The 23,304-nt window shown below is 53.8% G+C and overlaps 2 protein-coding genes across 2 annotated transcripts; both read right to left on the bottom strand.

Moving 5' to 3' along the window:
* Positions 1-11,323: 11,323 nt before the first annotated feature.
* On the bottom strand, positions 11,324-17,272 carry LOC311427802 (maestro heat-like repeat-containing protein family member 6). Its single transcript, XM_084505373.1, has 11 exons — positions 17,223-17,272; positions 16,457-16,644; positions 16,231-16,368; positions 15,353-15,467; positions 15,082-15,222; positions 14,377-14,553; positions 13,721-13,876; positions 12,540-12,641; positions 12,235-12,337; positions 11,858-11,917; positions 11,324-11,680 (listed from the first exon to the last, which is right to left on the bottom strand). Exons 2-11 carry the CDS (start codon positions 16,630-16,632, stop codon positions 11,490-11,492), a joined length of 1,359 nt encoding a protein of 452 aa, XP_084361499.1. The 5' UTR covers positions 16,633-16,644; positions 17,223-17,272; the 3' UTR covers positions 11,324-11,489.
* Positions 17,273-17,598: 326 nt separating this feature from the next.
* On the bottom strand, positions 17,599-22,369 carry LOC311427360 (uncharacterized protein; the record flags this gene model as incomplete). The annotated part of the gene is made up of 11 exons (XM_084504671.1): positions 21,901-22,369; positions 21,218-21,309; positions 20,881-20,991; positions 20,523-20,608; positions 19,959-20,070; positions 19,627-19,713; positions 19,357-19,461; positions 19,005-19,248; positions 18,448-18,539; positions 17,812-17,959; positions 17,599-17,627 (listed from the first exon to the last, which is right to left on the bottom strand). The coding sequence occupies exons 1-11, from the start codon at positions 22,055-22,057 to the stop codon at positions 17,599-17,601; spliced, it is 1,263 nt and encodes a 420-aa protein (XP_084360797.1). The 5' UTR covers positions 22,058-22,369.
* Positions 22,370-23,304: the final 935 nt, after the last annotated feature.

Genomic DNA, 23,304 nt, shown 5'->3' on the forward strand with positions numbered 1-23,304 from the left:
AGAGAAATACCGAGGACATTGAGAAAACTCATCAATAAAATGTTTATTGAAGACGTTCAGGCTTCAGGGTACTCTTTGGGGAAAGAGATTTGCTTTTCAGCTCTGAGATCATTGTTCTTGGTCATTGTGCAGTACAATGAGTGATCCCATCCGTGACACGCATTATTTGTTGCTGTCTCTTACTGTTTCCTTAGATAGTATCTGCAAACTGACCTTGCTTTTGCCAGAGAGGTTTCTTTAAAACATACAGATACCATAAGGAAAAGTTGAAATATCTGCTGCGTTCTGTTCATGCCCTTGCTCCCCTCCAGCAAAGATGCCTGGTGGTAGAGTGTAATTTTTTTTCCCTGTCTTTAATCTGAACACCTGTCTTGGTGAACAAACTCGGTAGCTTTCCTTTAGTCATGTGACCACAGCAGCTCTTGAAAGCTCTAAAGCTTTAAGACACTTACTGTCTTTGTTTGATCACTCTGTGATTCCTATGCATTTGGAACGTATATTTCATTAATGTTTTGACCAAGCAACCTTTTTTATCTAATTTCTTTGTATTTTTGACAACTGTAGATAAATAGCGCAACTGTATACGGTGTGAATTTTGTTACCTCTGTCCACCAGACATTTATTTCTCATGGGTTTTCTGTGAAATGTAATCCCTCCAAACCCGTCATCCAGATGCAATACTACCTTGAAGTTTAAAAGAAGCTCTGAATAAATGCTGCCTTTTGCGTACTGGAACAAAGGAACTCACGTGTGCATGCTGCAGCCAGGGCTCAGTGAAGCCCTCCATAGGTCAGGGTGGTTGGAGTGTCAAGGTGCATGGGGAGGGAGTGGAATGGTGCCACACTGCAAATGCTGGCAGGGCAGGGAGTGGGATGGGTGCAGCCTGCACAGGGACATTCTCTCCTGTGCATCCGTTTCTTGCTGCTAACTTGCCTCTGCATGCTTTGTTGACTGCTGGCGTGTGCGTGGTACTCAGGAGCCAACATAGTGGCACACAGGACCTATCCGGGCATCTGGGTGTCTGCTGGGTAGCCATGTTACCGCACTCACCCATTTAGGACCATTGCACTCTACTCTGCAACCCTGAGAAAGCCATTATGCCCCACGCTCCTCTTGTGCTTCTATGCTCTCCTGAGACTTTGTGACAACTGCTTGCACTGCAACCACAACTGGTACTGCCCATCAATGATAAAAGCACTGATACTGCAGCACCCAGTACTGCACGCCTGCAGTAGCGTTCCCTGCAATTCCTCTGTCCAGCTACCACTGTTACTCCTTCCTCTGTCCCACTCGTCTCTTGATCTTTTTTGATTCCTCTGCCCTTCTCAGTGTCTGTCTTCCTCTATCCTTTCCCCTGGTCTCATAACATCTAATCTAACTCCCCTCTTTCTCTTTTAGTTTGGAAACTTCCTTGCCCTGTCATTATCTGTCTGAGCAAAAAGTTGCTCTCCAACTTTTTTTATAAGCCACCTTTAGGCACTGAAAGGCGGCAATTAGCTCTCCCTGGAGCTTTTTCTTCTCCGTGATGAACAACTCCAGCTCTCTTGGCCTGTGTTCAGAGGGGAGAATCCCCATCATTTGTTCTAACTTTCGTTGGGTTAACCATTTCCATTAATGAGGGAACGGTTAAGGCAATTACTCCACAACTACCCAAAGCAGCGATAGTGAGAAGCCCACTTCCAGCATCCATTTCCCATGCAGGGACAGATGGACACCGCTTAATGTCTTGCCCCACAGGAGAAGGGGAGTCGCCGCCTGTCCGTGTTGTTTTTTGTTTTTTGTTTTTTGTTTTTTTTTTTTTTTTCTTTTTTCTGCGAGTGATATTATTACATTGTTTATTTACATGTTTTTGTTTTTGGTGTGTAATCTGTTATGCTCCTAGATTTTTCTTCCTGTGTAAAAGAAAGGTTGAGCTACTTCCAGCTGAAAAAGTTTCGGTTACTTGCTTGATCATATTGTTCTTTCAATATTCAAAGCTGAAGCAAAAGCATGGGGATTGCTGCTTCTAGAGAAACACCAGTTCTCTCACTAGAGTACAACGCTTTCTCAAAAACATGACAGGCCATTAGCTCAGGGTAGCGATCATGCAGCTTATCGGTCACAGTGCGCACAAGAGCATCAGGTCCCCCTCTCGTCACAGAGCCTGTCCGTGGTGTCTCCACTCCACTCTGTGCCCCATCCCGTTCCTTAGAGTCAGCACACGGATATCTCCTACTGCGACAGCATGTAATGTTGGAGGCGTTGGAAGTCCTGATCCATCCATTCGGAGCAGGAGACTGTGTTTTGATGCAAATGTGGAAAGAATCGAAGCTGCAACGTGAGTGGGAAGGACTGTTCCAAGTGCTCCCGACTCCTGAGATGGCAAGAAGAACGGCTGAGAAAAGTGCCTGTTCTCGTCCTGGTCTCCATTCTGCCAACCTGCTCCTTTTCATTCCTTCTTTCTGCTTCTTTATTGATGACATAACTTCGTCACATCGTGTTGCCTTCCTTTTTTTTTTTTTTTTTTTTTTATCTTGAGGGCAGGCTCCCCTCCTATACCCTTCTCTCCACAGCAGTTCTTTTCAAAACAACTTTTCATTGGTCAAACAACTTTGCAAATAACAGTAACAGTAAACACCCAGAAACTTCCATGCCTCAATGGCTGGAGAACAAGAAACCCGAGACTGCATGCAGTCTCCTGAATCACCCTTCTCTGTTCCCTCTAAACTCTTTTACATTCCTGATGGCCTCATCGAGAAGAGTCTAGTGTTAGGGTGGTGTTAGTGTCTAGTGTGGGGCTTTCCAACCCCCATGGCCACCCTCCCAAATCTTCCCCTTCTTTATTAATATCAACCATTTTCTTGACATGAATTACCACTCCATATATAACACTTCCAATTAGGTGGTAAATTCTTCCTTGCCCTCCCATCACCACATAGCCACCAATACCCTATACCTAATTTTCACCCACTTTCCAAAGATCCATCCACTCCAGACTCCTTATCAGGGTCGTATGCTACTTGGATAGTAATATTACAAAATGACCTTAAATTGGCTAGATTATATCCCCCTGCATTTCCCGGTTTTGAACAGTCAGGTTCCCGACCAAAACTAAGCCCCAGATCACGCAAGATCTTTTGTTCACTGCCATCATTGACCCCCATACACCGACTTTTAACAGTAACGTTTCCCGTGCTTGTAAAGCAAATTTCGGTCCCTCAGGGAGGGTATAATTTACCCTTTCCACTCCCCAACATTGAGCGGACCACGTCTGATTAGTCTATATAATGCATTGTTCCAATTTCTGGAGGGTATCCCATATAGCGGGATTTCCATATTGCCCCTCGGAAGTGCAGTACATATCCAACAGTCAGATAAATTTAAAGATCGGGCGACTCTTTCAGGTATGTTTACATTCGAGTTTTCCTTCCATGCTTGAGCTGATACAATAGTTACAAGCAATGTCCAAAGTCCATACGTGTTGCCTTTTCAATTTCAACTTATTGGGTCCCATCGTTTCAAGTGTCCATGGACCTTGCGTTGACTTCTTGATTCTCATGTGGTGAATCCAAGCAGGTTGTTCTTTAATTTTTACTGCGGTGTATGATGTAAGCAGCACCTGAAAGGGTCCTTCCCACTGGGGTTCCAAAGTTTATTTCTGCAAGAGACTTTACATACATAGATGTATAATCTCCAGGTTGTACATTGTGTATAGGTCTATCCAAAATGCTACTCCGGGTTCCAGCTACATATTTTCCAATTTTGTCTAATTGTTTCCCTAATGCCACCATATAGGATGTCATAATTTTGTCTCCTGCTTGTGCGGACATCCCCTTCTGTATTCCATAGGGTTGTCCATACAGGATTTCAAAAGGGCTCAGTCCCTCCTTTGCTCTTGGCCTTGTTCGTATGCATAAGAGAGCCAAAGGAAGAGACTGAGGCCAGGCCAGATTCGCTTCCTGTCCCAACTTTACAGTCTGTTGTTTGATCAAGTGGTTCGTCTTTTCTACCTGGCCACTTGACTGAGGGCGATATGGGGTATGAAGTTGTCAATCTATACCTAGATGGCGGCTGATTTGTTGCACTATTCTTGAAATAAAAGGCGGTCCCCTGTCAGAGGATATAGTAGCTGGTACCCCAAAACGTGGTATTATTTCCTGTATTAGTATTCTTACCACCTCCCTAGCCTTGGCTGTTCTGGTAGGAAACGCCTCTGGCCAACCTGAAAAGGTGTCAGTTAATACCAGCATGTATCGGTACCCCCCTTTTCTTGGGAGTTCCAAAAACTCAATCTGCCATTGTTGTCCAGGCCCGTTACCTTTTCCAATTTGGCCTATCCCTAGTTTTGGAGTATTTTGGGGATTAGTCTGGAGGCAAAGGTCACACTGCTGAGTCAGTTGTCTCGCAGTGGTTCCTTGCTACAATTTCTCTGATCCAATGTTTATATAAGGCTTCAGTCCCCCAGTGCCTCTTTCTATGTTCCTCTCTTATCAAGGGCCATATCATATAAGAGGGAATAATCATTTTCCCTTGGGGTAAGAGCCCACCCTTCCTCGTTATAGGAACCTGCTAGATCAGTAATTAATTTCTGATCTTCCTTGGTATATTTGGGCTTACCTTCTAGGGAGATTTGCCCACTGGGGATCAGGGCCCCTTCTGTTTTTACCTCCCTTTTGGCTGCATGTTTTGCCTCTCTGTCTGCTGTCGTGGTTCAGCTCGAGTGGGCAGCCGAGCTCCACCACAGCCGCTCTCTCACTCCCCCTCCTCAAAGAGGAATGGGGAGAAAACATGTGAAAATGGCTCAAGGATTGAGATAAGGACGAGAAAATCACGCAGTAATTATTGTAACGGGCAAAACAGACTCGGCATAAGGAGATAGTAAGATTTATTGCCTATTACTAACAAGCGAGAGAAGTGAGAAAACAAAGGAAAAAGCAAACCAAAAGCACCTTCCCCCCCATCCACCCTCTTCCACCTCCTCCCCCCGAGCGGCACAGGGGAACGGGGGAATGGGGGTTATGGTCAGTCTACAGCACTTCTTCTCTGCCGCTCCTTCTCGGTCACTCTCGTCCCCTGTGCTGTGGGGTCCCACCCACGGGATGCAGTCCTTGATGAACTGATCCGGCGTGGGCTTCCCACAGGCAGCAGCTCTTTCAGAACTGCTCCAGATATGGGTCCGTACCACGGGGTCCATCCCTCAGGAGAAAACTGCTCCAACCTGGCTCCCCTACAGGCAGCAGCTCCTGCTGGGTCACCTGCTCCTGCGTGGGCTCCTCTCCACGGGCTACAGGTCCGGCCTGGAATCTGCTCCGGCAGGGGTCTTCCACAGGCGGCAGCCTCCGTCGGTGCAGGGCCACCTGCTCCACCGTGGTCTCCTCCACGGGCTGCAGCGTGGAACCCTGCTCCACCGTGGTACTCCATGGGCTGCAGGGGGACATCCTGCTTCACCATGCTCCTCACCACAGGCCGCAGGGGACTTCTGCTCCGGCGCCTGGAGCACCTCTCCCCCTCCCTCTACACTGACCTTGGCACGTGCAAGGCTGTTCTCTCACTCCCTTGACTCTCCCGGCTGCTGTGTGGCGCAGCGTTTTTTCCCTGTCTTAAATATGCTCTCACAGAGGCGCAAAACAACATCACTTATTGGCTCGGATCTGGAAAACAATGGGGCCCTTCCCGAACATGGGGCAGCTTCTAGATCTTTCTCACAGAAACCACCCCTATGGCTCCCTGCTACCAAAACCTTGCCACGTAAACCCACTACATCTGCCAGCTCATTTCCTTTTTCCAATTCTGAGTTTGCTTTTTGGTGTGCTCTGATGTGCACGATTGCCACTTTCTCAGGGAGTTGAAGTGCTTCCAACAACTTCAAGATTACTTTTGCATGCTTGATATTTTTGCCATGCAAATTCAGTAATCCCCTCTCCTTCCAGATCACTCAATACGCATGTACAACCCCAAAGGCATATTTTGAGTCTGTATAGATGTTTTTGATTTTGTCTTGGGCCAATTCCAAGGCTCGGGTCAGATCAATTATTTCCACCTTTTGTGCAGGGGTGTTCGCAGGTAAAGGCCCGGATTCTACTGCCTCTTTACAAGTGGTAGCTGCATAACCATTGTGTCGTTTGCCACTTACGACTTAGCTGCTCCCATAAGTGAACCAGTTTTCTGTGTCTTCCATAGGATTGTCTTTCAGATCTGGACGGCACGAATATACTGCTTTGATGGTTTCCAGACAGTTGTGATGCACTGGGTCCCTTGTGTTCCCACTGAGAAAAGAAGCTGGATTGACAATGTTGGTGACTACAATTTCCACATCATCCTGTTCCACCACTGTAGCCTGATATTTCAAAACTCTTTGTGGGGAGAGCTAATGTCCACCTTCTGCTTCCAGTACTGCAGATACCGTATGGGATGCTAACACGGTTATTTTCTGGCCCAAGGTAAATTTTTCGGCCTCCTGGATGTTTAGTACTATGGCCGCAACCGCTCACAAACATCCAGACCATCCCTTTGCAGTTGTGTCCAATCGTTTGGAGAAATAAGCAACTGCCCTACGGTATGGGCCCAGGTCTTGTGCTAATATTCCCAGGGCAATCCCCTGCTTCTCGTGGGAAAAAAGGTAAAATGGCGTACTCACATCTGGGAGTCCCAAAGTTGGAGCTGACGTCAGGGCCTTCTTCAGTAGCTTGAAAGCTTGTATTGCTTCCTTGTTCCATTGAAGGCATTTCTGTTCAGTAGTCGTGAGTGCATACAGGGGTTTAACAAGCAGTCCGTAATTCTAAATCCATAGATGGCACCACCCGCTCATACCCAAAAAGGTCCATAGTTCCTTCACTGTTTGTGGTCTTGGAGTTTGGAATATTGCCTCTTTTCGAGCCTGTCTCAAGGTCCTTTCCCCAGCACTGATTTCATATCCCAAATAGGTTACCTGTTCTTGTACTACTCGGGCCTTTTTCTTAGATACCCTGTACCCTTGGAGTCCGAGAAAGTCTGGCAGATTCACCGCCCAAGTCAGGCAGGTGTTCCTTGTTCTAGTAGCAGTCAGAATATCATCAACATATTGCAGCAATTTCCCTTCTCCTGGTGGGGCCTCCCAGGATTCAAGATCTTTCGCTAACCGATTTCCAACTATTGTGGGGCTATTCTTGAAGCCTTGGAGTAACACCGTCCAGGTGAGTTGGGTCCTACGCCCACTCTTGGGGTTTTCCCATTCAAATGCAAATCTTTTCTGGCTGGCTTCATGGAGAGGGAGGCAAAAGAAGGCATCCTTTAAGTCAAAAACTGTAAACCAGGCTAGTTCTGGTGTTAATACAGTTATTTATTGCCCGTAGATCCTGGACCACCCTATATGACTCATCCGGCTTGTGGACAGGTAATATAGGGGTATTAAAATTGGATTCACATTCCCTCAACAATCCTACTTACACTTTTATTATTGGTCGAATTCCTTCCCTATCTTCCTGCTTTAGAGCGTACTGCTCGATCCTCACTGGCTGCTTTCCCTCCTTGAGCCGAATCTCAACACGTGGGGCATTTTTAGCTCTCCCAGGTTCATCAGTAGCCCATACGCCTGGGTATACCTGGTTTACGACTTCTTCATTAACTTGTCCTTCCATTGGCAGGTTGACTAGGGCTAAACTCATTACCCGTATATATTGTTGATCCTTTACCTCCAGAGTAATCTCCCCTTTTTCAAATTTTATTACTGCTCCTAATTGCTCTAATAAATCTCTACCTAAGAGTGCCCTTGGGGAGTTAGGCATATATAAAAATCTGTGTATGCCCCATTGTTTCCCTAACTTGTACTTCAAAGGTTGACAAAAATAAGCCTTTTCAGGTCGATCGGTTGCACCTTTTACCCTAACATAATCATTCCCTAAAGCCATTAATGCTTGATTTAGAACTGAATATGTTGCCCCCATACCAATAAGAAAGTTCACTTCCGTTTCTCCCCTATCTTCATTATAACCAGTGGAGGATCCGTTAGGGTAGATTCCCCAGGTCCCCGTTATTTCTGCCAAAATCAGGGGCTGATTACCCTAGGAAAAGGCTAGTCAGTTTGTTCTCTGAATCCGAGAGATCTGGGTCCGAATATTTTTCATTTATTTTTTTTTCCATTACATTTCAAAGTTGGTCCAAAAATTCCATAGGGGTTTCTTTTGGACCTTGTTGGAAGCATATTCTCAATTCCCAATTCAAACAGATTCGAGTATTAACTTAACTTCATAATTTTCGGGATGATTAGGGTCGCAGTGGGGTCGGTCAGGGGAATGCAATTGTCAACAGTTCCCTGAGCGGTCCCATTGGCAATCTGAGCTTGCACATGAACTCAGGTTGTTTTAAGAGTTAACTGCTTTTCTGTTTCCATAACAACTCTCTCTGGGACCCATCATGATCCCTTTGCCCCAGAGGGCTAACACCTGTGATTTTGAGATCTCAGCCTGGGGCTGAGACAGAGCTTCTAAAATTCCTACATCCTCTTTCCCTGCTCATTCAACTTTAAACACCTTTAACACCTTCAACAACCCTTTTATCACTTCCTTTATCTTTCTCCAGCCTGTACTTTTCTAATGCCAACACCAAAGGCTCAGTCAAGGGCCAATTAACTCCGCTCCTTTTCTCTCTAAGATGCTGAAACAACATATCTGTATACTACATTTCATCTTATTTTCCTTCTCTCCTCAAAGGACTTTATTGACTGTAATAAAGGACATATTGACCGTAATACGGTGTTATGATTAATAGTTCCATCGTGGGGCCACTCCTCTCCATCCTCTAGTTTATAAAGTGGCCACCACTGATTACAATATTTGATAACAGTTCTTTTACTCTCTGTCCCCCCTCTTCCCATTATATCCCTCCAATGTGTTAGTATACATTCTAGGGGGCTTTTCCGCGGGATTTCTTTGCTTTGACCTTTTCCCATTCTAATCTATAGCAGTTAATATTGCACCATTTTCCTAGGAGCTCTTTACTAGTCAATCCCAATCCCTCCAAAATCCACAATATATAGAGATACACAAGTAAAATCAGACCACTGTAAATTAACTGCCTGTAGACAATTACACTGAGGACATTTAAACCCGACGAGCAGATAATATGCCTGGGCAAATTTCGTTCCCTTAGGCATACACCTCAATGGCAGTTCTTATATTATATTTACATATTCACATATTAACATATGTTTAAAAGAACACCTTAACAAAAATGCCCGGGCCTTTACATATACAACAACATACAGTTATTATTCCAATTAGAATTATTCCCCAGCAGCTGCAAACATTATGCCAGTTACCATTAAAGCTCGCCTACCCTCCTCCCGTCTCTTCTATGATCTTCAGGATGTTCCTTGTGGTTCCTAGAACCAGGGTATGGCAGCTTCTACTCTAAACCCCTTTTGGCCGCTCTATCGGCCACCTCCGTTTGGCCACTCTACCGGCCACCTCCCAGGACGCCTTCAGGGTTCGTGTTGCACGCTAGACATCTCTATGTGGCTTATCGACCTCCCCGGCCAATTGGCTTACCTTAATTAAGGTGTACCGTTTGCCCGCAACCACAGGAACTTCCTGTATCCCTGCAGTGAGTGGCTGGGAGAGGAGCTCCTCTGAGAGAGAAAAAGGGGCTCGGGGCGCGCCTAGGAGGTCTGCTCCACAGTCGATCCTGCAGCCGAACAGAGTCCTCCTGCCTGGCTCGCCAAACTCATGCGCAGAAAAGACTCCACAACCATAGGGTTGCGATCCTGGGGTGTCATGGCATACCGCTACTTGTGTTTGGGGAGCTGGTCAGAGCACCCACCTCCATTTCTGTTTATGGTGGCTGAGTTTGTTCAAGTAATCCCTGACTTGATAGCTGTCCCCTGCTGGTGGTTCTGCGGAGTCCTGCCTTTAGGCACAAAGACCCAGGACCAGCCCTTCAGAAACCCACACTGGCTACTTCTGATCCCTCCGTTTTCTCGCATGTCAGCTGCAGCGCCTTCCCTGGCCCAGGCTCAGTGCTCATCACAGCAATGGCTGACATCCCAGCAGAAGCCAGCCCGCTCTCTTTGGGCGCTACCTCAATGCATGACTTTGCTCACTTTGGCCCCTCCAGCTCTCTCCCCACTCCCGGTGCAAGGACGGAGTGAGAGAGCAGCTGTGTGGTGCTCAGCTGCCCACTGGGCAGCCAGCATGGGGCACGAAGGATTTGAGATAACAGCATCACTGGCGATCACCTGATTTTCACCTACGTAGAAGCAAGCAGCTCCAACGCAGCCGTGTACCTACTGCTCCATGGGATGCTACTATGCAGTCTAACCCCTCATGGTTCTGAACTACCCCTGCTGATAAGGATGTGACCTCCTGTAGCGCTGAGGTGATAGAATCTGCCGGAACATTAGTAATTTGCTCCACTGTAGCGGACGTTTAGTAAAGCATGTTGTGTTAAAGGATAAGGAAGTTTGGCAGGACCTAAACCCCCTTGCGTTCCAACTTGTCCTCAGATATCAGAGGGGCTGGGGGTGGCTGGGTTTGGATTCTGAGCGATGCCCTGTTTGGAACTATAAATCCAGTTGTATTCAATAGACTAAATTATCGTGATCATGGATGCACATATCGTGTAATACACTTTCAGTCTAGTAAATGACTGGTGTAGTTTATTGGAGCAACACGAGCACAGGTTCTTTTGGATTGCCGCTGATGAAGACTCTGTCTGCAAAGCACGTGCAAATACCAAGAATATGACTAACACAACCAGCTACATATACGTTAACTTGTGGAACAACTCTATAGAGAATGTTAGGTTTCCCAGGGAAGCACTCGCTGTAACTGAGGGTTCAGACCTCACCCTGTAGGCATCCCTGTAGGGGGGAAGAGAGGTTCAGCACGGCAGCCTTCGGCTGATGCCAGGAGTCAGCGACGTCCTCCCTACTTGTCTGTGGTGGTGTCTTCCCCAACATTTTCCTCTCTTGAGCCCTTTTTTTACTATGTTCCTGCTTTTAGGTAGTGAGCGACTCAAGTCATATGCGCCTTTGTTGTGACTGGTATACATTTTCCTGGCTTTTGTTTTTGCTCAGGGAAATTCAGAGCGTGTGCTCAGTGAGAGGTAGTTGCACCTTGGAGGCGGGTAGCCTTGGGGATGGAGGTGTATTTTGGCACTGTAGTGAGATTATAATGAGCAAAGTTCATCCAGAGGACATGAGTAGGTTGTCAGTTAGTCTCAGGGCTGGCCATGTAATCTATCAGTTCCGTACCATCAGGCTCACTCTAAAATCGCGCTGTTCCTAGCAAAATGGCCCGACGCCCAGGAAGGCAAAGGCGGTGGGTTGCTCTAACACGCTGTGGCCAGGGAAGCAAAAGCTTTCCTTCCTCTTGGTTTCACAGCCTAGCAGAGCAGCTTGGTGCCGTGGAGTTTTCTAACCATTCAGTTTTCACACAAAAAAATGACACGTTCAAGCAGTGAAGAAAGAGGGCTGTTTCTTTGGGGAAAGTCCAGCAGAGAGGTTACTCGGCGGGGCCCGAGGGCTGGAGCTGGGCTCAGCACTGAGCACAGCTGCAGCAGCATAGCCAGCCAGCTCTCGGGACACGGGGCCTCCTCTCCCACACCCTCCGGAGCCGGTAACGTAGTGCTTGCAGGCTGAATGTGGAGGAAGTTCTCAGGACCAGGATGGTTTCAGTCACCAGGGAGGAGACCGAAGGGCTGCTGTAGCCCTCCATGCTTCTCAGGGCTGACATGGAAAGGAACAGAGGGCAGCTCAGAGCCTGCATCACTGGGAAGCACGCCCAGGAACCCCTCCTGCCAAGCCCACCCCACCTCCTCAGCTGGGGCAGGGGTCGCAGCTCACTGCCCAGGGTCTTTTCTCCTCCCAGACAGTTCGTGCTGATACCCCACTGCCCTCACTCACCCTCGATGATGTTCTCTAGCTTCTCCTTGCGCCCATCCACCAAGTGCTGCCCGGCAAGCCCTAGGTACACACGGCCCATCACAGATCCCGCTGGCCAGCTCGCCCCAGACACAGTCCCCCCCTCAACATCCCTGCCGGCTTGGCCATGTGTGCCCAAGTGTGACACCACCCAAGGAGGCTGCGAGGCACTCGCTAAGCTTCCCACCAGCAACCACTGCATGGGCAGGGGGTGGCCGAGGGCAGCAGGGAGCCCCCACAGGCACTCCAGGCCCACTCTGAGCTGGCAGTGCTCTGCAGCCACGTGGCTGATTCAGCAGCAGCTGGGGCTGCGGCCAAGCTGCTGTGGGGCACAGAGGGCCCATGGGGTTGTGACTCACCAATGAACCTGATGGCCGCCTCTTGCAGGGGCTCCTGGGGGCTCCACAGGTATGGCAGGCTCTGGCACAGGTAGTCATCCACTCTGCTGCTGTGCCCCACCAGCTGGAAGAGAATAGTACATGTGGATGGGGCTGGTGCAGCCTTGCCCCTTGGCCAGGCCAGCCCTGTACGTGGGACTGGCTTCCCCTGCTGGGATAGCCTGATGCAGTGGCTAGAGGCAAGGGTAGCCACCCTGCACCCTGGGCCAGGGCTGGCAGGCCTTGTCTGGGCCAGGTTTTGGGAGCCCTCGGGCAGTTGTCCTTACCAGGCACTTGCCAATCCTCTGTGGCTGCGCTGTCTCCAGCAGGTTCCTGAGCTGCTTCCACTTCAGGAGCTTGGCAGCACCAAGGAGGGCTTCCCGAGAGGCCTGCAGAGCAGCAGAGAGTGGGAGATGAAACCACTGCGCATTGGACAGGCCCTGGTTGTCCTGCACCTTGGCGAGGCTTGGGGGCTTTTCTGGCCCTTGCTGGGGAGGTGCAGCAGCTGGGGAAGGCATCTGCCAGAGGGTTCAGTGCTCGGGCAGAGGTGTGGGGCAACCACCAGCTCTGGCACTTCATGCTGCTGGGGCTGCAGGACAGAAGTCCCCCAGAGCTGCTCATCTGCAGCCAAGGCCAGCAGGCAGGTGAAGCGCTGCAGTCACTGAGGCACCAGGGCAGGAGGCAGCCAGGGACGCCACGCACGGGGACCCCAGCAGGCTGTTCCCTAGGGCCTGGGCTCCAGAGCCCGCCACCGCGGACACAGGGCCAGACCCCTGCCCTGGCTGCGTCTCCCTTCCCAGGCTGGCAGCCATGCTGGCTCCTGCAACCCCTGGCAGGGGCTGCACCCTTCTGCGTGGCCCAGGGCAGCCTGCAGGCCAGGGTTTCTGCAGTGAGCACGCTGGCGGCTCCAGGGTGCTCATGCCCAAGAGAGCAAAGGAGCATTCAGCCTAGGCATCTGGCGGGTCCCTGTGCATAACATGGGGTCGACAACTGTTGGGCACCTCACCACTGGCCTCAGACACCTGCAGGCACAGCTGGCATGCCCGTGAAAACTCTAGTGCCTAGGTATCTGTGGCTACGCAGCACTGCTGAGCACAGCTGGGAGCAGGCAGGGCAGGTCTGGAAAATGTCCGTGCCCACCTTCTTGGCCCATGACAGCTCTGGGGCTGCAGGAAGCCTCCCAGTGGGCTTTTCTGTGGAGGGCTGCATGCGGGGCTGGATGTGGGGCAGGGAGAGGCCCCTCCGCTCTGGCCCTCTGTGCAGGCGGAGGTGTAGTAGGGGCAAAATGGCTGTGGTGGGCCTGGTGCAGGCACAGAGGGGCTCTGCACCTTTCTTTTGGATTCGGGAGCTTTGGCCCTGAGGTGAGGCACATTCAGAGGGAGCCTTGCTAACAGCCCATGCCCCTAATGCTCAGGCCCTCCTGAGGGGTGTTGCCCCCTCAAGTGAATGCTCAGCTTAGTGTCCCCACCTCAGCCACACGCTGGTCCTGGTCATGCAGGTGGAAGAAGAGGGGGAGGATGGTGCTCTGCACTTGCTTCTTCATCTCCATCTTATGGGTGCCCTCTGCAACCTCCATGGCATCCTTGCAGAGAAGGATGGAGAGCTCTCTCATGCAGCTGCACTCCTGGTGAGACAGAACAAGGGAGGACCTCAGTCCAGGCTCTTCCGAGCTCACAGTGAGCAAGGGGTCGGTGTGGCAGACAGGGAGACACACGCTCCTGGCTCTTACTCTGCAGTGAGCTGTGGCAGGTAGGCCAAGTGTGTGGGCAGTGCAAAATGGCTCAAGACACAGGAAGGGCAAGGCAGTGGGTTGCAGATGGTCCACCCTGGGGCTGGCAAGGGGACACATGGCAAGGGGAGAAGCGGCCATGGGCAGCAAGGGGCCGAGGAGAAGTTGCCATTGTGGAGCACACATCTGCAGGGCTCTGCACAGGGAGGGGCTGCCCCAGCAGGAGAGCCCAAGAAGCACCAAGCAAAACGTTTCCAGCACGTGCCCAGGGATCGTGGTGGGCGAAGAATTCGCAGGCCAGTGAGACACGCGGAGAGGGACGCACCACCCCCAGGCCACATTCACGTGCCCCGTGGCCACGCTAGCCAAACCTCCTGCTTGCCCACCAGACTTACGTTTTCAAAGAGGGGCAGGAGCCTGTCAGGCAGCTGCAGAGCGATGGGGCCAGCCACTTGCCCATCTGCTAGGCGCAGAGTGTTGCGGAGGACAGTCACGGCCTTCATACTGATGTCGCTGTTGGCATCCTGCAGTTGCTGCACGACCTCTGGCAGCAGGTCTTGCAGAGTTACTGCCTACATGAAACACAGCAGTTCTGTTTCAGAAACACCGAAGACCATCCTGGCAGAAGCCCTTTGCTTACAGCAGGCACAGCCCAGAGCAGAGGTCTGTCTCCAGGAGCGTGCTGAGGCCCCTTCAGACAGAAGGCTGCTGCCTTGGGTTGCAGAAGTAGCCACTTGTGTCAGCCTGGCCCCGTGCGGGGCCTCATCTTCCCAACCTCAGCAGGATGACTGCTCTGGGTAGAGTGCTCCTGCAGCTGAGGCAGCCCTGCGCTGGCTGGCCTGGGGCCTGGCATTGACCTCTTTCTGGCACAGCAGGAGGTGCCTTTGAGCGGACACTGGTGCCGCTCTCCTCGTGCTGCACAGTCCAGGCAGGGGCTGCCCAGAAGCGCTCAGGGGCTGATGAAGAAGGCAGTGAGAGCAGTGGAGCCACTACCGCCCCTCCCGATTCTTGGCAAAGTCCAAGCAAGCCTCTGCGGGCAACAGCACCTGCAGCCCAGCCCCAGGCGGATGCCGCCACTTGGCCCAGATGCCCCCACTCACCATCTTGGGTCTCGTAGACAGCGTGACGAGGCTTGTAACCGCCATCCCACGCAGCACCGAGGACTGACTGTGCAGGTGTGAATGAAGAATGTCTGGGATGCAGGCATTGACAAGCTGCTCAAAGTCTACGCAGTCCAGCAACTGAAAGACACCCAGCAGCCCAGTGAGAGCCTGGCCCAGCCGGCAGGACTCCTGGCAGCACGCTGAATCTGCCAGAGAGCCCAGAGTTTCAAGGCACCTTGGAGAGGCACCGCTTGCTGCTAGGCCCTACCTCCATGAAGACAGCCATGGCGGTGATCTCCTTGTGCTTCTGTCTCTGGCGGAGACATATGACTGCCTCTTCAAACGCCGAGGCACCGAAGAGCGGTGCTTTGCTTCGCAGAGCCCTGGCCAGGGGAAGAACGCATTGGTAGTACCAAGCTGGGCAAACAAACCTCCTTGGGACTGTGCTTTCAGCGCTAGCTGTTATCCCATGGGCCAGACCAGGGCAAGGCTTGCATTTCTGCACTCTGCTTCAGCAGCTGGTGCCATCCACTTGAGGAGAGGCCGCCCGCCCTTCACCACATACCTTGCCTTTGCAAACATGGAGGGTGACGAGCACAGATGTGCTCGATTCACTGAGGGATGCCCTGCCTACACACAAGTTGTGGCCTTCCAACAGATGCCATTTCCTGACCACTTTGGATCCCCAGGCCACTGAGCCTTCCCGCGCTCTCTGGCCACCCTTCCGGCTGCTCTGCCACACAGCTCCAGTGCAGGCTGTGGCATTGCCTGCAGAGCCAGCCCCAGCACTCTCCTGCACCACTGGTCCCCGAGGAAGGAGTGCATTGGAAGGTGACAGGTCCTGCGAGTCCTCCTCTTGCACTGGGCAAGAGCAGCCCTTCACCAAGGAGCTCTCAGAGGCAGCAGCATGGAAATCATAGAATGAATCGTAGAATGGCTCGGGTTGGAAGGGACCTTAAAGATCAAAGAGGCTACTTCCCCTGCCGGTCTCTCCTGAGATCCCTCAGTCACCAGCACTGAGGGTCAACGCTGTCCCTCGGACCCCTGGGGACACCTCACCAGCCACGAGGAAGGGGATCACGTGGGGCCCTCCACCTCTGGGGGAAGAGTGCCAGGGGAGACAAGGACAACTGATGAGGCAATCACCTAGTCAGCACAGCAACACCTGTGTGGAAGGTCTCATGTCTTAAAAGCGTGTCCCAGCCACCCTGCGTCTGGATGTCTTCAACCAAAGTGGCACCCCCCACGTGTTGGAAAAGAGCTCTCATGGTCATCACCGCAGTCCTGCATGCAGAGCACAATGCGCGTCACATGTGGCGCCCCAGCGCTGGCTCCGGCCTGGGGCACAGACCTGGCAGAGGGGATGGAGCACCTGAGAAAGATGCCTGGAGGCCACATGCACTCCCCCATCTGACTGCTGCTCCTGCTGAAGTCCTGCAGTGTGCACTCATGGATGAAGGAGATCTGGAAGAGCACGGCAATGTAGAGCTTGTGGAAAAGTGAGTGCGCAATGTTTTTGCTGGAGGGCAGCTGGAAGATCTTGTTCATGGCACTGGTTACCTGCAGAAAACAGTCAGGTGCAGCTCTCAGTGCACAGGTGTCCCTGCAGCACTGCCAGAGCTTGCGGGTTGGGGGGTGAGGGAGGTGGGGGTGGGGCGTCGCTCTGAGCTGATGGAGGCACCGGGCCAGAGCCCGCTGCCTGGCTGCCTGGCCTGGGGCCCAGCCCCAGCGGCTCCCTGGGTTCGTCTCTGCTTTGTGGCATGGGCAAGCCAGCTTTTCGTGTCCAGAGCAAAGGGCCCAGCAGGCCCCGGGGGTCTTGCCAGCTGTCCTCAGCTCCCTGGGCCAAACCTTGCAGCCTGCTTGGGCCAGGCAGCTGCCCTGCCCGGGGCTGCCCAGCAAGGCAGGAGCAGGCGGGGAGGGAGGAGGACAGAGAGCGGCAGGGCAGGGGTGGGCTGCGTGCCTGTGCGCAGTGGGGCCCCAGCAGTGCATGTGGCCCTGCTGGGCTCTGGCTCCCAGCCCCCCTGACTGGGGAGCCCCAGGGAAGGCTGGCGTTTGGGGACAGAGGAAGAGGGGAGGAGGGGATGGGGAGGGGAGTGCAGCCCCACTGGGGGTGAGCGAGGCCTGGTCCAGGAACTCACAGCCCAGGAACGGACACAGTTGTGGTGTGGGCCAAAGCCATCGTGCCCAGGCCCTATGTATTGCATCAGCAGCTTTCTCAGCACGTCCTCTGCAACGCAGGGCTCGGAGACCATCGTCTGCCACATGGCCGTGGCAACCCTGCAGAGACAAAGCATGCTGTCGATGGGGCCACCCCAGCCACTGCCCCTTGGCCTGTGCCGGCCCTGAGGGTCCTGAGCTGTGCCAGAGGTGGGTGGGTGGGCCCTGTACCTATCGCACCACGGGAAGACCTCCAGCAGGCCCTGGACCGCGTGCTCAGGGTGCAAGGAGGTGATCTGGAAAAGGGTCCTCTTCAGGATGTCCAGGAGTGATTCCTTGCTGACCGACGCCAGGTGGTCATGGATGATCTGCATGACCCGTGGCACCTGGAGGAGAGATGAGGGAGAATGGAGCGGAGCACAGCCATGGCCCCAGCTGCCACCAGCAAATGCTTCCCTCCTGTGGCTCTTTGCCAGCCCGAATGGCTGTCGGGGACTCCCAAGCCGTGGACCCGGGCCAGGGAGAACGGCCCCCGAGAGGGCAACAGCACAGGGCAATCTGTCTGCAAACTGCTAACCTCCTCCATCTGTGAGTCTGTGATCATATCCAACACGCGGGCAACCACCTTTGTGTCAGAGACCCTGGGGTGTGTCATGCCCTCCAAGATGGTGAGGATGAAGTCCGTCCTCTCGACAGGGAAGAGGAAGCTGCCAAATACCTGCGAGAGGGAAGACATGTCACACAGCCTGCCTTGGTGGCGGGCTGCAGCTGAGCAGCGAGGGCAGCTCTGGAGAGAGAGCCAGGGCAGTGCTGGCACTGTGCCCCCAGCACAGGCAGGAGCAAGAGCTGGCGTGGGCTTGCAAGGGCCGGCCTGGGCTGGGATGACTGTAGCCTCAGTGGCTGCGGAGAGGGAACTGCCCCGCAGGGTGAAGGCAGGTGGTGGAGGTCAGGGTCAGGGCACACTTGGCGGTGTGTAGGCAGCCAGGCCTTGTGGGTGGCCAGGACAGCTGGACCTGCAGTGCTGATGCTGGCCACTGACATTAGCCTTTGGCTGCTCCCTGCTGAGATATGGTGGGACCCTGCAGCCGGCTTGCTGGGAGGCTGTGACGGACCCTGCCTCCTGCCCGCAGTTCTTGGGGCACTGGTTCATCCAGGTCTCCTGTCAACCTCACAGCCAAGAATCCCAGGAAGGGAGGGGCTCATTACCGTCGGTTCGCTAGCAGCGTCCTTGGGCAGGAAGGTGCTTGGGCATTCCCGCTCCAGAAAGAGATACGGATAGGTAGGTGTCATCAGGTGGCCTGGGCAGCAAGGCAAACAGAGAGTGGGTGAGTGGTAGGAATGATGCAGAAGCTGCTGCTTGGAGAAGACAGCTGAGAACACCAAGCAGAGCTCTGATTGTGGCAGGGCGCTGTGTCTGTCAAAGAGGGGCACTCTGTGTTGGGTGGAGGGTAGGGGGTGGGGACAGGAGACATGCCAGGGAGAAAACCGCCTCGCAGTCTGCAGAAAGGCCAGAGAGTCTGGTCCGGCTTTCTGCTCTGAAGCAGGAGAGAAGCCCCACGATGCTGCTACTGCTACAGGCTCTCCAGTCCACTGGTTCTCAGGAGTGCTACTAAGCCACTGCCCCAGGGGACATCCTGCTGCTCCAATAGGGGCTGGGGGAGCCCCCTAGGGTTGGTGCAGCACGGCTGCTCCCCTGCTCCACCCTTGGAGGAATGTGCTGCTCTTTCCTCTAGCTGGGGAGGGCGGACAAAGCGGCGTATCACCATGCCTGGTCTTGACTGGGCCCTCGTGTCTGGAAGGTGCTAGCCCACCCCAGCCTCTCTTACTCTGTCGCACCATCACGATCCTGTGGATGGCGTGAAGAGCCTCTGCAGACCCACAGCTGATGTTCTCGTCCTCCTCGGCACAGCACAGGGTGAGGCACCCCATCAGCTGCCCCAGGAGTGGCACAGGCTTCGTCTGGAAGGTGCGAACGCTGACCGTGCCCACTCTGTTTGTGAACGAGTCCTGGGGTTGAGAGGATGGACAGTGGCAGCTTGGCTGAGCTAGTGCACTTGAGACAGCAGGAAGGGGTGAGGGAGTGCTTAGAGGTTGCCTGAACCACCAGCTCCTTACCTGCATCAGAGAAGTGGGGATCAGGGCCTCGCTCAGACTGGCAATCCTCCCCACGGCATACCGACGCTTTGCCACTTTCTCGGATCTTGTGAGGGGCAGCAGGGCCTGAGAAGAGAAAAGCTGCTGGTTTGCCTTGGGATGCAGTGGCAGCTCCCGTAGCGGCAGCTCTGCCAAGCGCCGGGCAGGGTTTACACAGCGTGCCCAGGCTTCTCCTGAACAAGAGAAGAGCCTGGAAAGGGGGTATAGCCCGTCGCGGCCTTGGGGACAGACCCGCAAGATGATCTCCAGCGTAGCGGCAGTGTAGTCCGATGAAGTACACACCAGCACTTCCAGCACGCTGTCCAGAGATTTCAGAATCTGTAAGGAAGACAGAGCGGGTGGTGCTTTTTTGTTGGTCCTTCCTCATGGGAAGCTGGCTTGAATGCCTGCTGCCTGAGGCAGGCCTCAGCTGCCCAGTGGTGCCAGCAACCTGCCCAGTGGTGTCTCAGGATCTCCGTTGTCTTTCTGTTTCTCCCGTGGTCTTTCAGCAGCCAAAGCTAACTAGGAAAAAGTGCGCAGGAACTGACTGGCAGCAGGCTCTCTGTAGCTCACTCGCTGCTTACCTCAGCATAAAGTGAAGCATCCAACTTGCCCCTCTCCGTCTCTGAAGCAAGAGAGCCAATGGCGTTGATGCAGGGGCCGAGGTGCTGTGACAGCAGTGCTAGGTTCTCTTTGCTGCAAGGAGAGGAGAGAAGGTGCCCATTGGAGGCTGGCACTAGGAGCAGTGCCCAGATGCCCTGGGAAGGTGACCGTAGATGTCAGGGCCTGGGGTCACCAGGTGGGACCCGTACTGGGTGGGCAAGGCTTGTGTGGAGGCATCTTCTCCCTCTCCCGTGCTGCTGAGCCAGGGATAGAGGGCAGTCATGGCATGCAGTGCACAAAGCCCTTTCCAGCTCCTGCCTCTCTCCCTTCAGGGAAAAAAGCTGGGAAGGGAGACAATGGAGAGCCCCTGCCGGCACTGCCGGCTGGCTCTGCTGGCATGGCACCCTCTGCCCTCCTATCTGGTGCAGGGGAGAGCTGAGGCCCTAAGACAGAGCACCAAAGTCCTGCCCGGGTGGGGGAAGCCCGCTGCTGTCAGGCCCATGCTGTGGAGAGGCCCTGGCCAAGCCAGGGTATGGGGCAGGTACCTCCTTTCAGTGATGGCATACGCAGCTTGCCAGCCCAGGAGCATCACAGTGCGCAGGTGGTCGAAGGGAGACTTAGGCAGTTGCATCTGGAGAGAGACAACATGGTCAGGATGGGACACGGGAAGCTGCCAGGGGCTGGCACTGATCTGCAGGGCAGGCAGAGCGTTGCTGGCACTATACCAGCATTGGCGTCAAGACCCGGGGGGTTAAGGGGGGCACAGGCCAGGCTGCTCTGTGCCCACAGAGGCCCGTCCCACCCTCCCCTGTGTGCAGAAACCCCTGTGCTGTTCTGACTGCTGGGCTGGTGCCCGGACAGCTCACCCTTCCCCCCTCCCCGCCCCACTGGGTATCCCCTCACCTTCTTCTCCACTCCCAGGTCGTCACTGGGCAGGTACATGTATGTCCTCTCCATCCTGGTGCTGCAGATGGTGCGGATCGAGGCCAGAAACTTCAGCTTCCAGTCCTCTTCCTGACAGTCAGGGAGCAGAGAGACAAATAGGGAGGGTGAGAGGGCGGCGACATGGCCAGCAGGGCCACTGCACCACAGGGGTGCAGTGATGGCACAAGGGGCCAGGAGGGCAGCAGCTCAGCACAGCCAGCAGCCCTCCAAAAGCCTGTGTGTGGGCAGCAAACACGGCAGCCCCCAGCTGGGAGAAGCAGGCTGAGCCTCACGCACTGACAAAGTCTGCAGTTACCATTTTGGTGCCAGTGAGAACAGCCCAGAAGTAGTCACAGGCTTCCACGTCCTTGGGCTCCGGAGACATGACGGAGGCAGCAGAAGCATCATCTGATTAAAAAAGAATGGACAGAGCTGTAGGCGGGGCAGGAGGCAGAGGGAAGAGCCATGCCCTCTCTTGAGCCCTGTGCCCACCGCCCTGCCGACTGCAAGCCCTGGGTCGGAGCACTGATGCCCCCTTTCCTCAAGGTTGCCGCTGGCAGCAGAGCAGGAAAGGTCCCTGTCCTGCAGCACTCCTGCCGGGTGAGCAGCCTTCTGCTGCCTGTCCCCACAGCAAGAGCTGGGTCCCCTCCACTCTCTCCCGCTGGGAGCCTCCCCTGCTGCCAGGGGAGGCTGTGCTGGGGCTGGCTCCTGGCTCACAGCTGCCCTGCCCTTCAGGAACCGGCATGCCCCCCGCCGGCTGTACCCCTCTGCTGATGTTCCAGGGAAACGGGCTCCTGCTGCAGAACAGGGTGCACTCGCTGACTTTGGTCCCGTCCAGCCCGCTGGGGACCCTCGCTCGCTTGGCTTCCTCAGTTGTGGCAGTGGCATGGCAGTGCCATGCTGTGGCACCCGTCCCTGGTGGAGCCCCGACTCCAGCCTGCTGGTGAGCCTGGAGCCTGGGGCCAGGCTGGACGGGCCCAGCAGTGCCTGCGTACTTACCCCTCTGAAGCACATGGGTCTCCCACGTAGAATATGCAGCAGATCTGCTATCCTTCTCAGCATTCAGGATCTCGGGGACAAGTAATAGCAGCCCCGCCAGGGCAAAATCGTCAGTGCCCCTTTGGCAAGGAGCCGCACGACTCGTGCACTGTCCCATTGTAATCCTCGTGGACACTGTGGGGCTGCCCTGCTGGTGCTGGGTAGTTGTAGCTGTCCCAGGGGTGAGTCAAAAAGGGCTCTGCTGTGATGTCACCCAGGACAAAAGGGGGACGCTGTCTCCAGGGCGGAGGGCGTGAGGCCCAGGCACCTGACTCCTCTCAGATGCCACAAGGCCGCTGTGAGATGGGGAAGATACTAAAACTTATCCAAATTAGTATTTAGCTACATATATGGTAAAATATCCTAATTATAAGGATGTAGATGAGAACCTTATGAGCAGCAGATGTAAAAAGGAAGATATCGCTCAAGGCCAACGGGTGAGGGAAGGACGAACAACTTGTTGGCAGGAAAGAAAGCAAAGATAAACAAAAAACTTCTACATGCTGTCCAGCAGCAGGTCCAGGTCCAGAAAGGTAAAGAGAGTTTAACCTGCTCTTCCTCACTGCCTTCAACCTGAAAGACCTCTGCCCACGACCACCAGGCTACGCTGCGCAGGTGCAACCGGGAGGAGCTAAGGGCGGGGAGTATGGAAATGAGTACTTGGAAGAGGTCTGCCTTTTGGGGAAATCAATGAATATGTATGAGAGCTCGTGTAATATGTAACAGTATTCGTGTATAAAATTGTGAGAGACGAGCGGGCAGGTGTGCACTTTTTCAGGGAAGCCATTCCCAGTGCGCCTGGTGCACCGCAATAAAGTGTACCTACTTTACAACCCTATGGTTGTGGAGTCTTTTCCGCGCGTCACCTGTGTGCCCTCACACCCTCTTGGGACCACCCTGTGGCTCTGTGGCGTGTCCCAGAGCGCCAGTGTGCCTGAAGGACCTCCCTTTGTCTTCATGGGCACACCAGAGCCTTGCCTCTCCCACTCAGTGGCCAGAGCAGCCATGGATGTGACCTGGCAATCCTGGGAGACATTCTGACAGCAAAGGTCTGCTAAAACACTGGCAGACACAACTGCCAGTCAGCCTGCAAACTGCTAATCCTTGAGAAGGCCCAAGTGGCCCCTTGGAACTTTGGCTGTGCACCTAAGAAGCAGAAACCTCCTGAGCGACCACTGATAAGGGCAAAAAGGAGGAGCTCTAACAGCACTTCATTGTCTGAAAAGGTGAATATACTTTGGGAAAGTGTGGACATGGACACCTTCTGGGCCACTTTCCCTGCTTGTTCTACCCTGACCCCACAGCTTTTAGAACAGGGAGAAGCCCCTGTCTGCAGGGTCTGCAGAGAAACTTCTGTAATTTGAG

Source organism: Aythya ferina (genome assembly GCF_964211825.1).
Source record: "Aythya ferina genome assembly, chromosome: Z".
NCBI classification, from domain to species: domain Eukaryota; kingdom Metazoa; phylum Chordata; class Aves; order Anseriformes; family Anatidae; genus Aythya; species Aythya ferina.

Coding starts and splice junctions, on each gene's coding strand:
- LOC311427802 (XM_084505373.1), bottom strand. CDS start 16,632: ATGAACAAGATCTTCCAGCTGCCCTCCAGCAAAAACATTGCGCACTCA. Junction 14,554..15,081: donor TGTCTACGAGACCCAAGATG/GTGAGTGGGGGC, acceptor TGTTTCATGTAG/GCAGTAACTCTGCAAGACCT. Junction 13,877..14,376: donor TCCTGCCCCTCTTTGAAAAC/GTAAGTCTGGTG, acceptor CTGTCTCACCAG/GAGTGCAGCTGCATGAGAGA.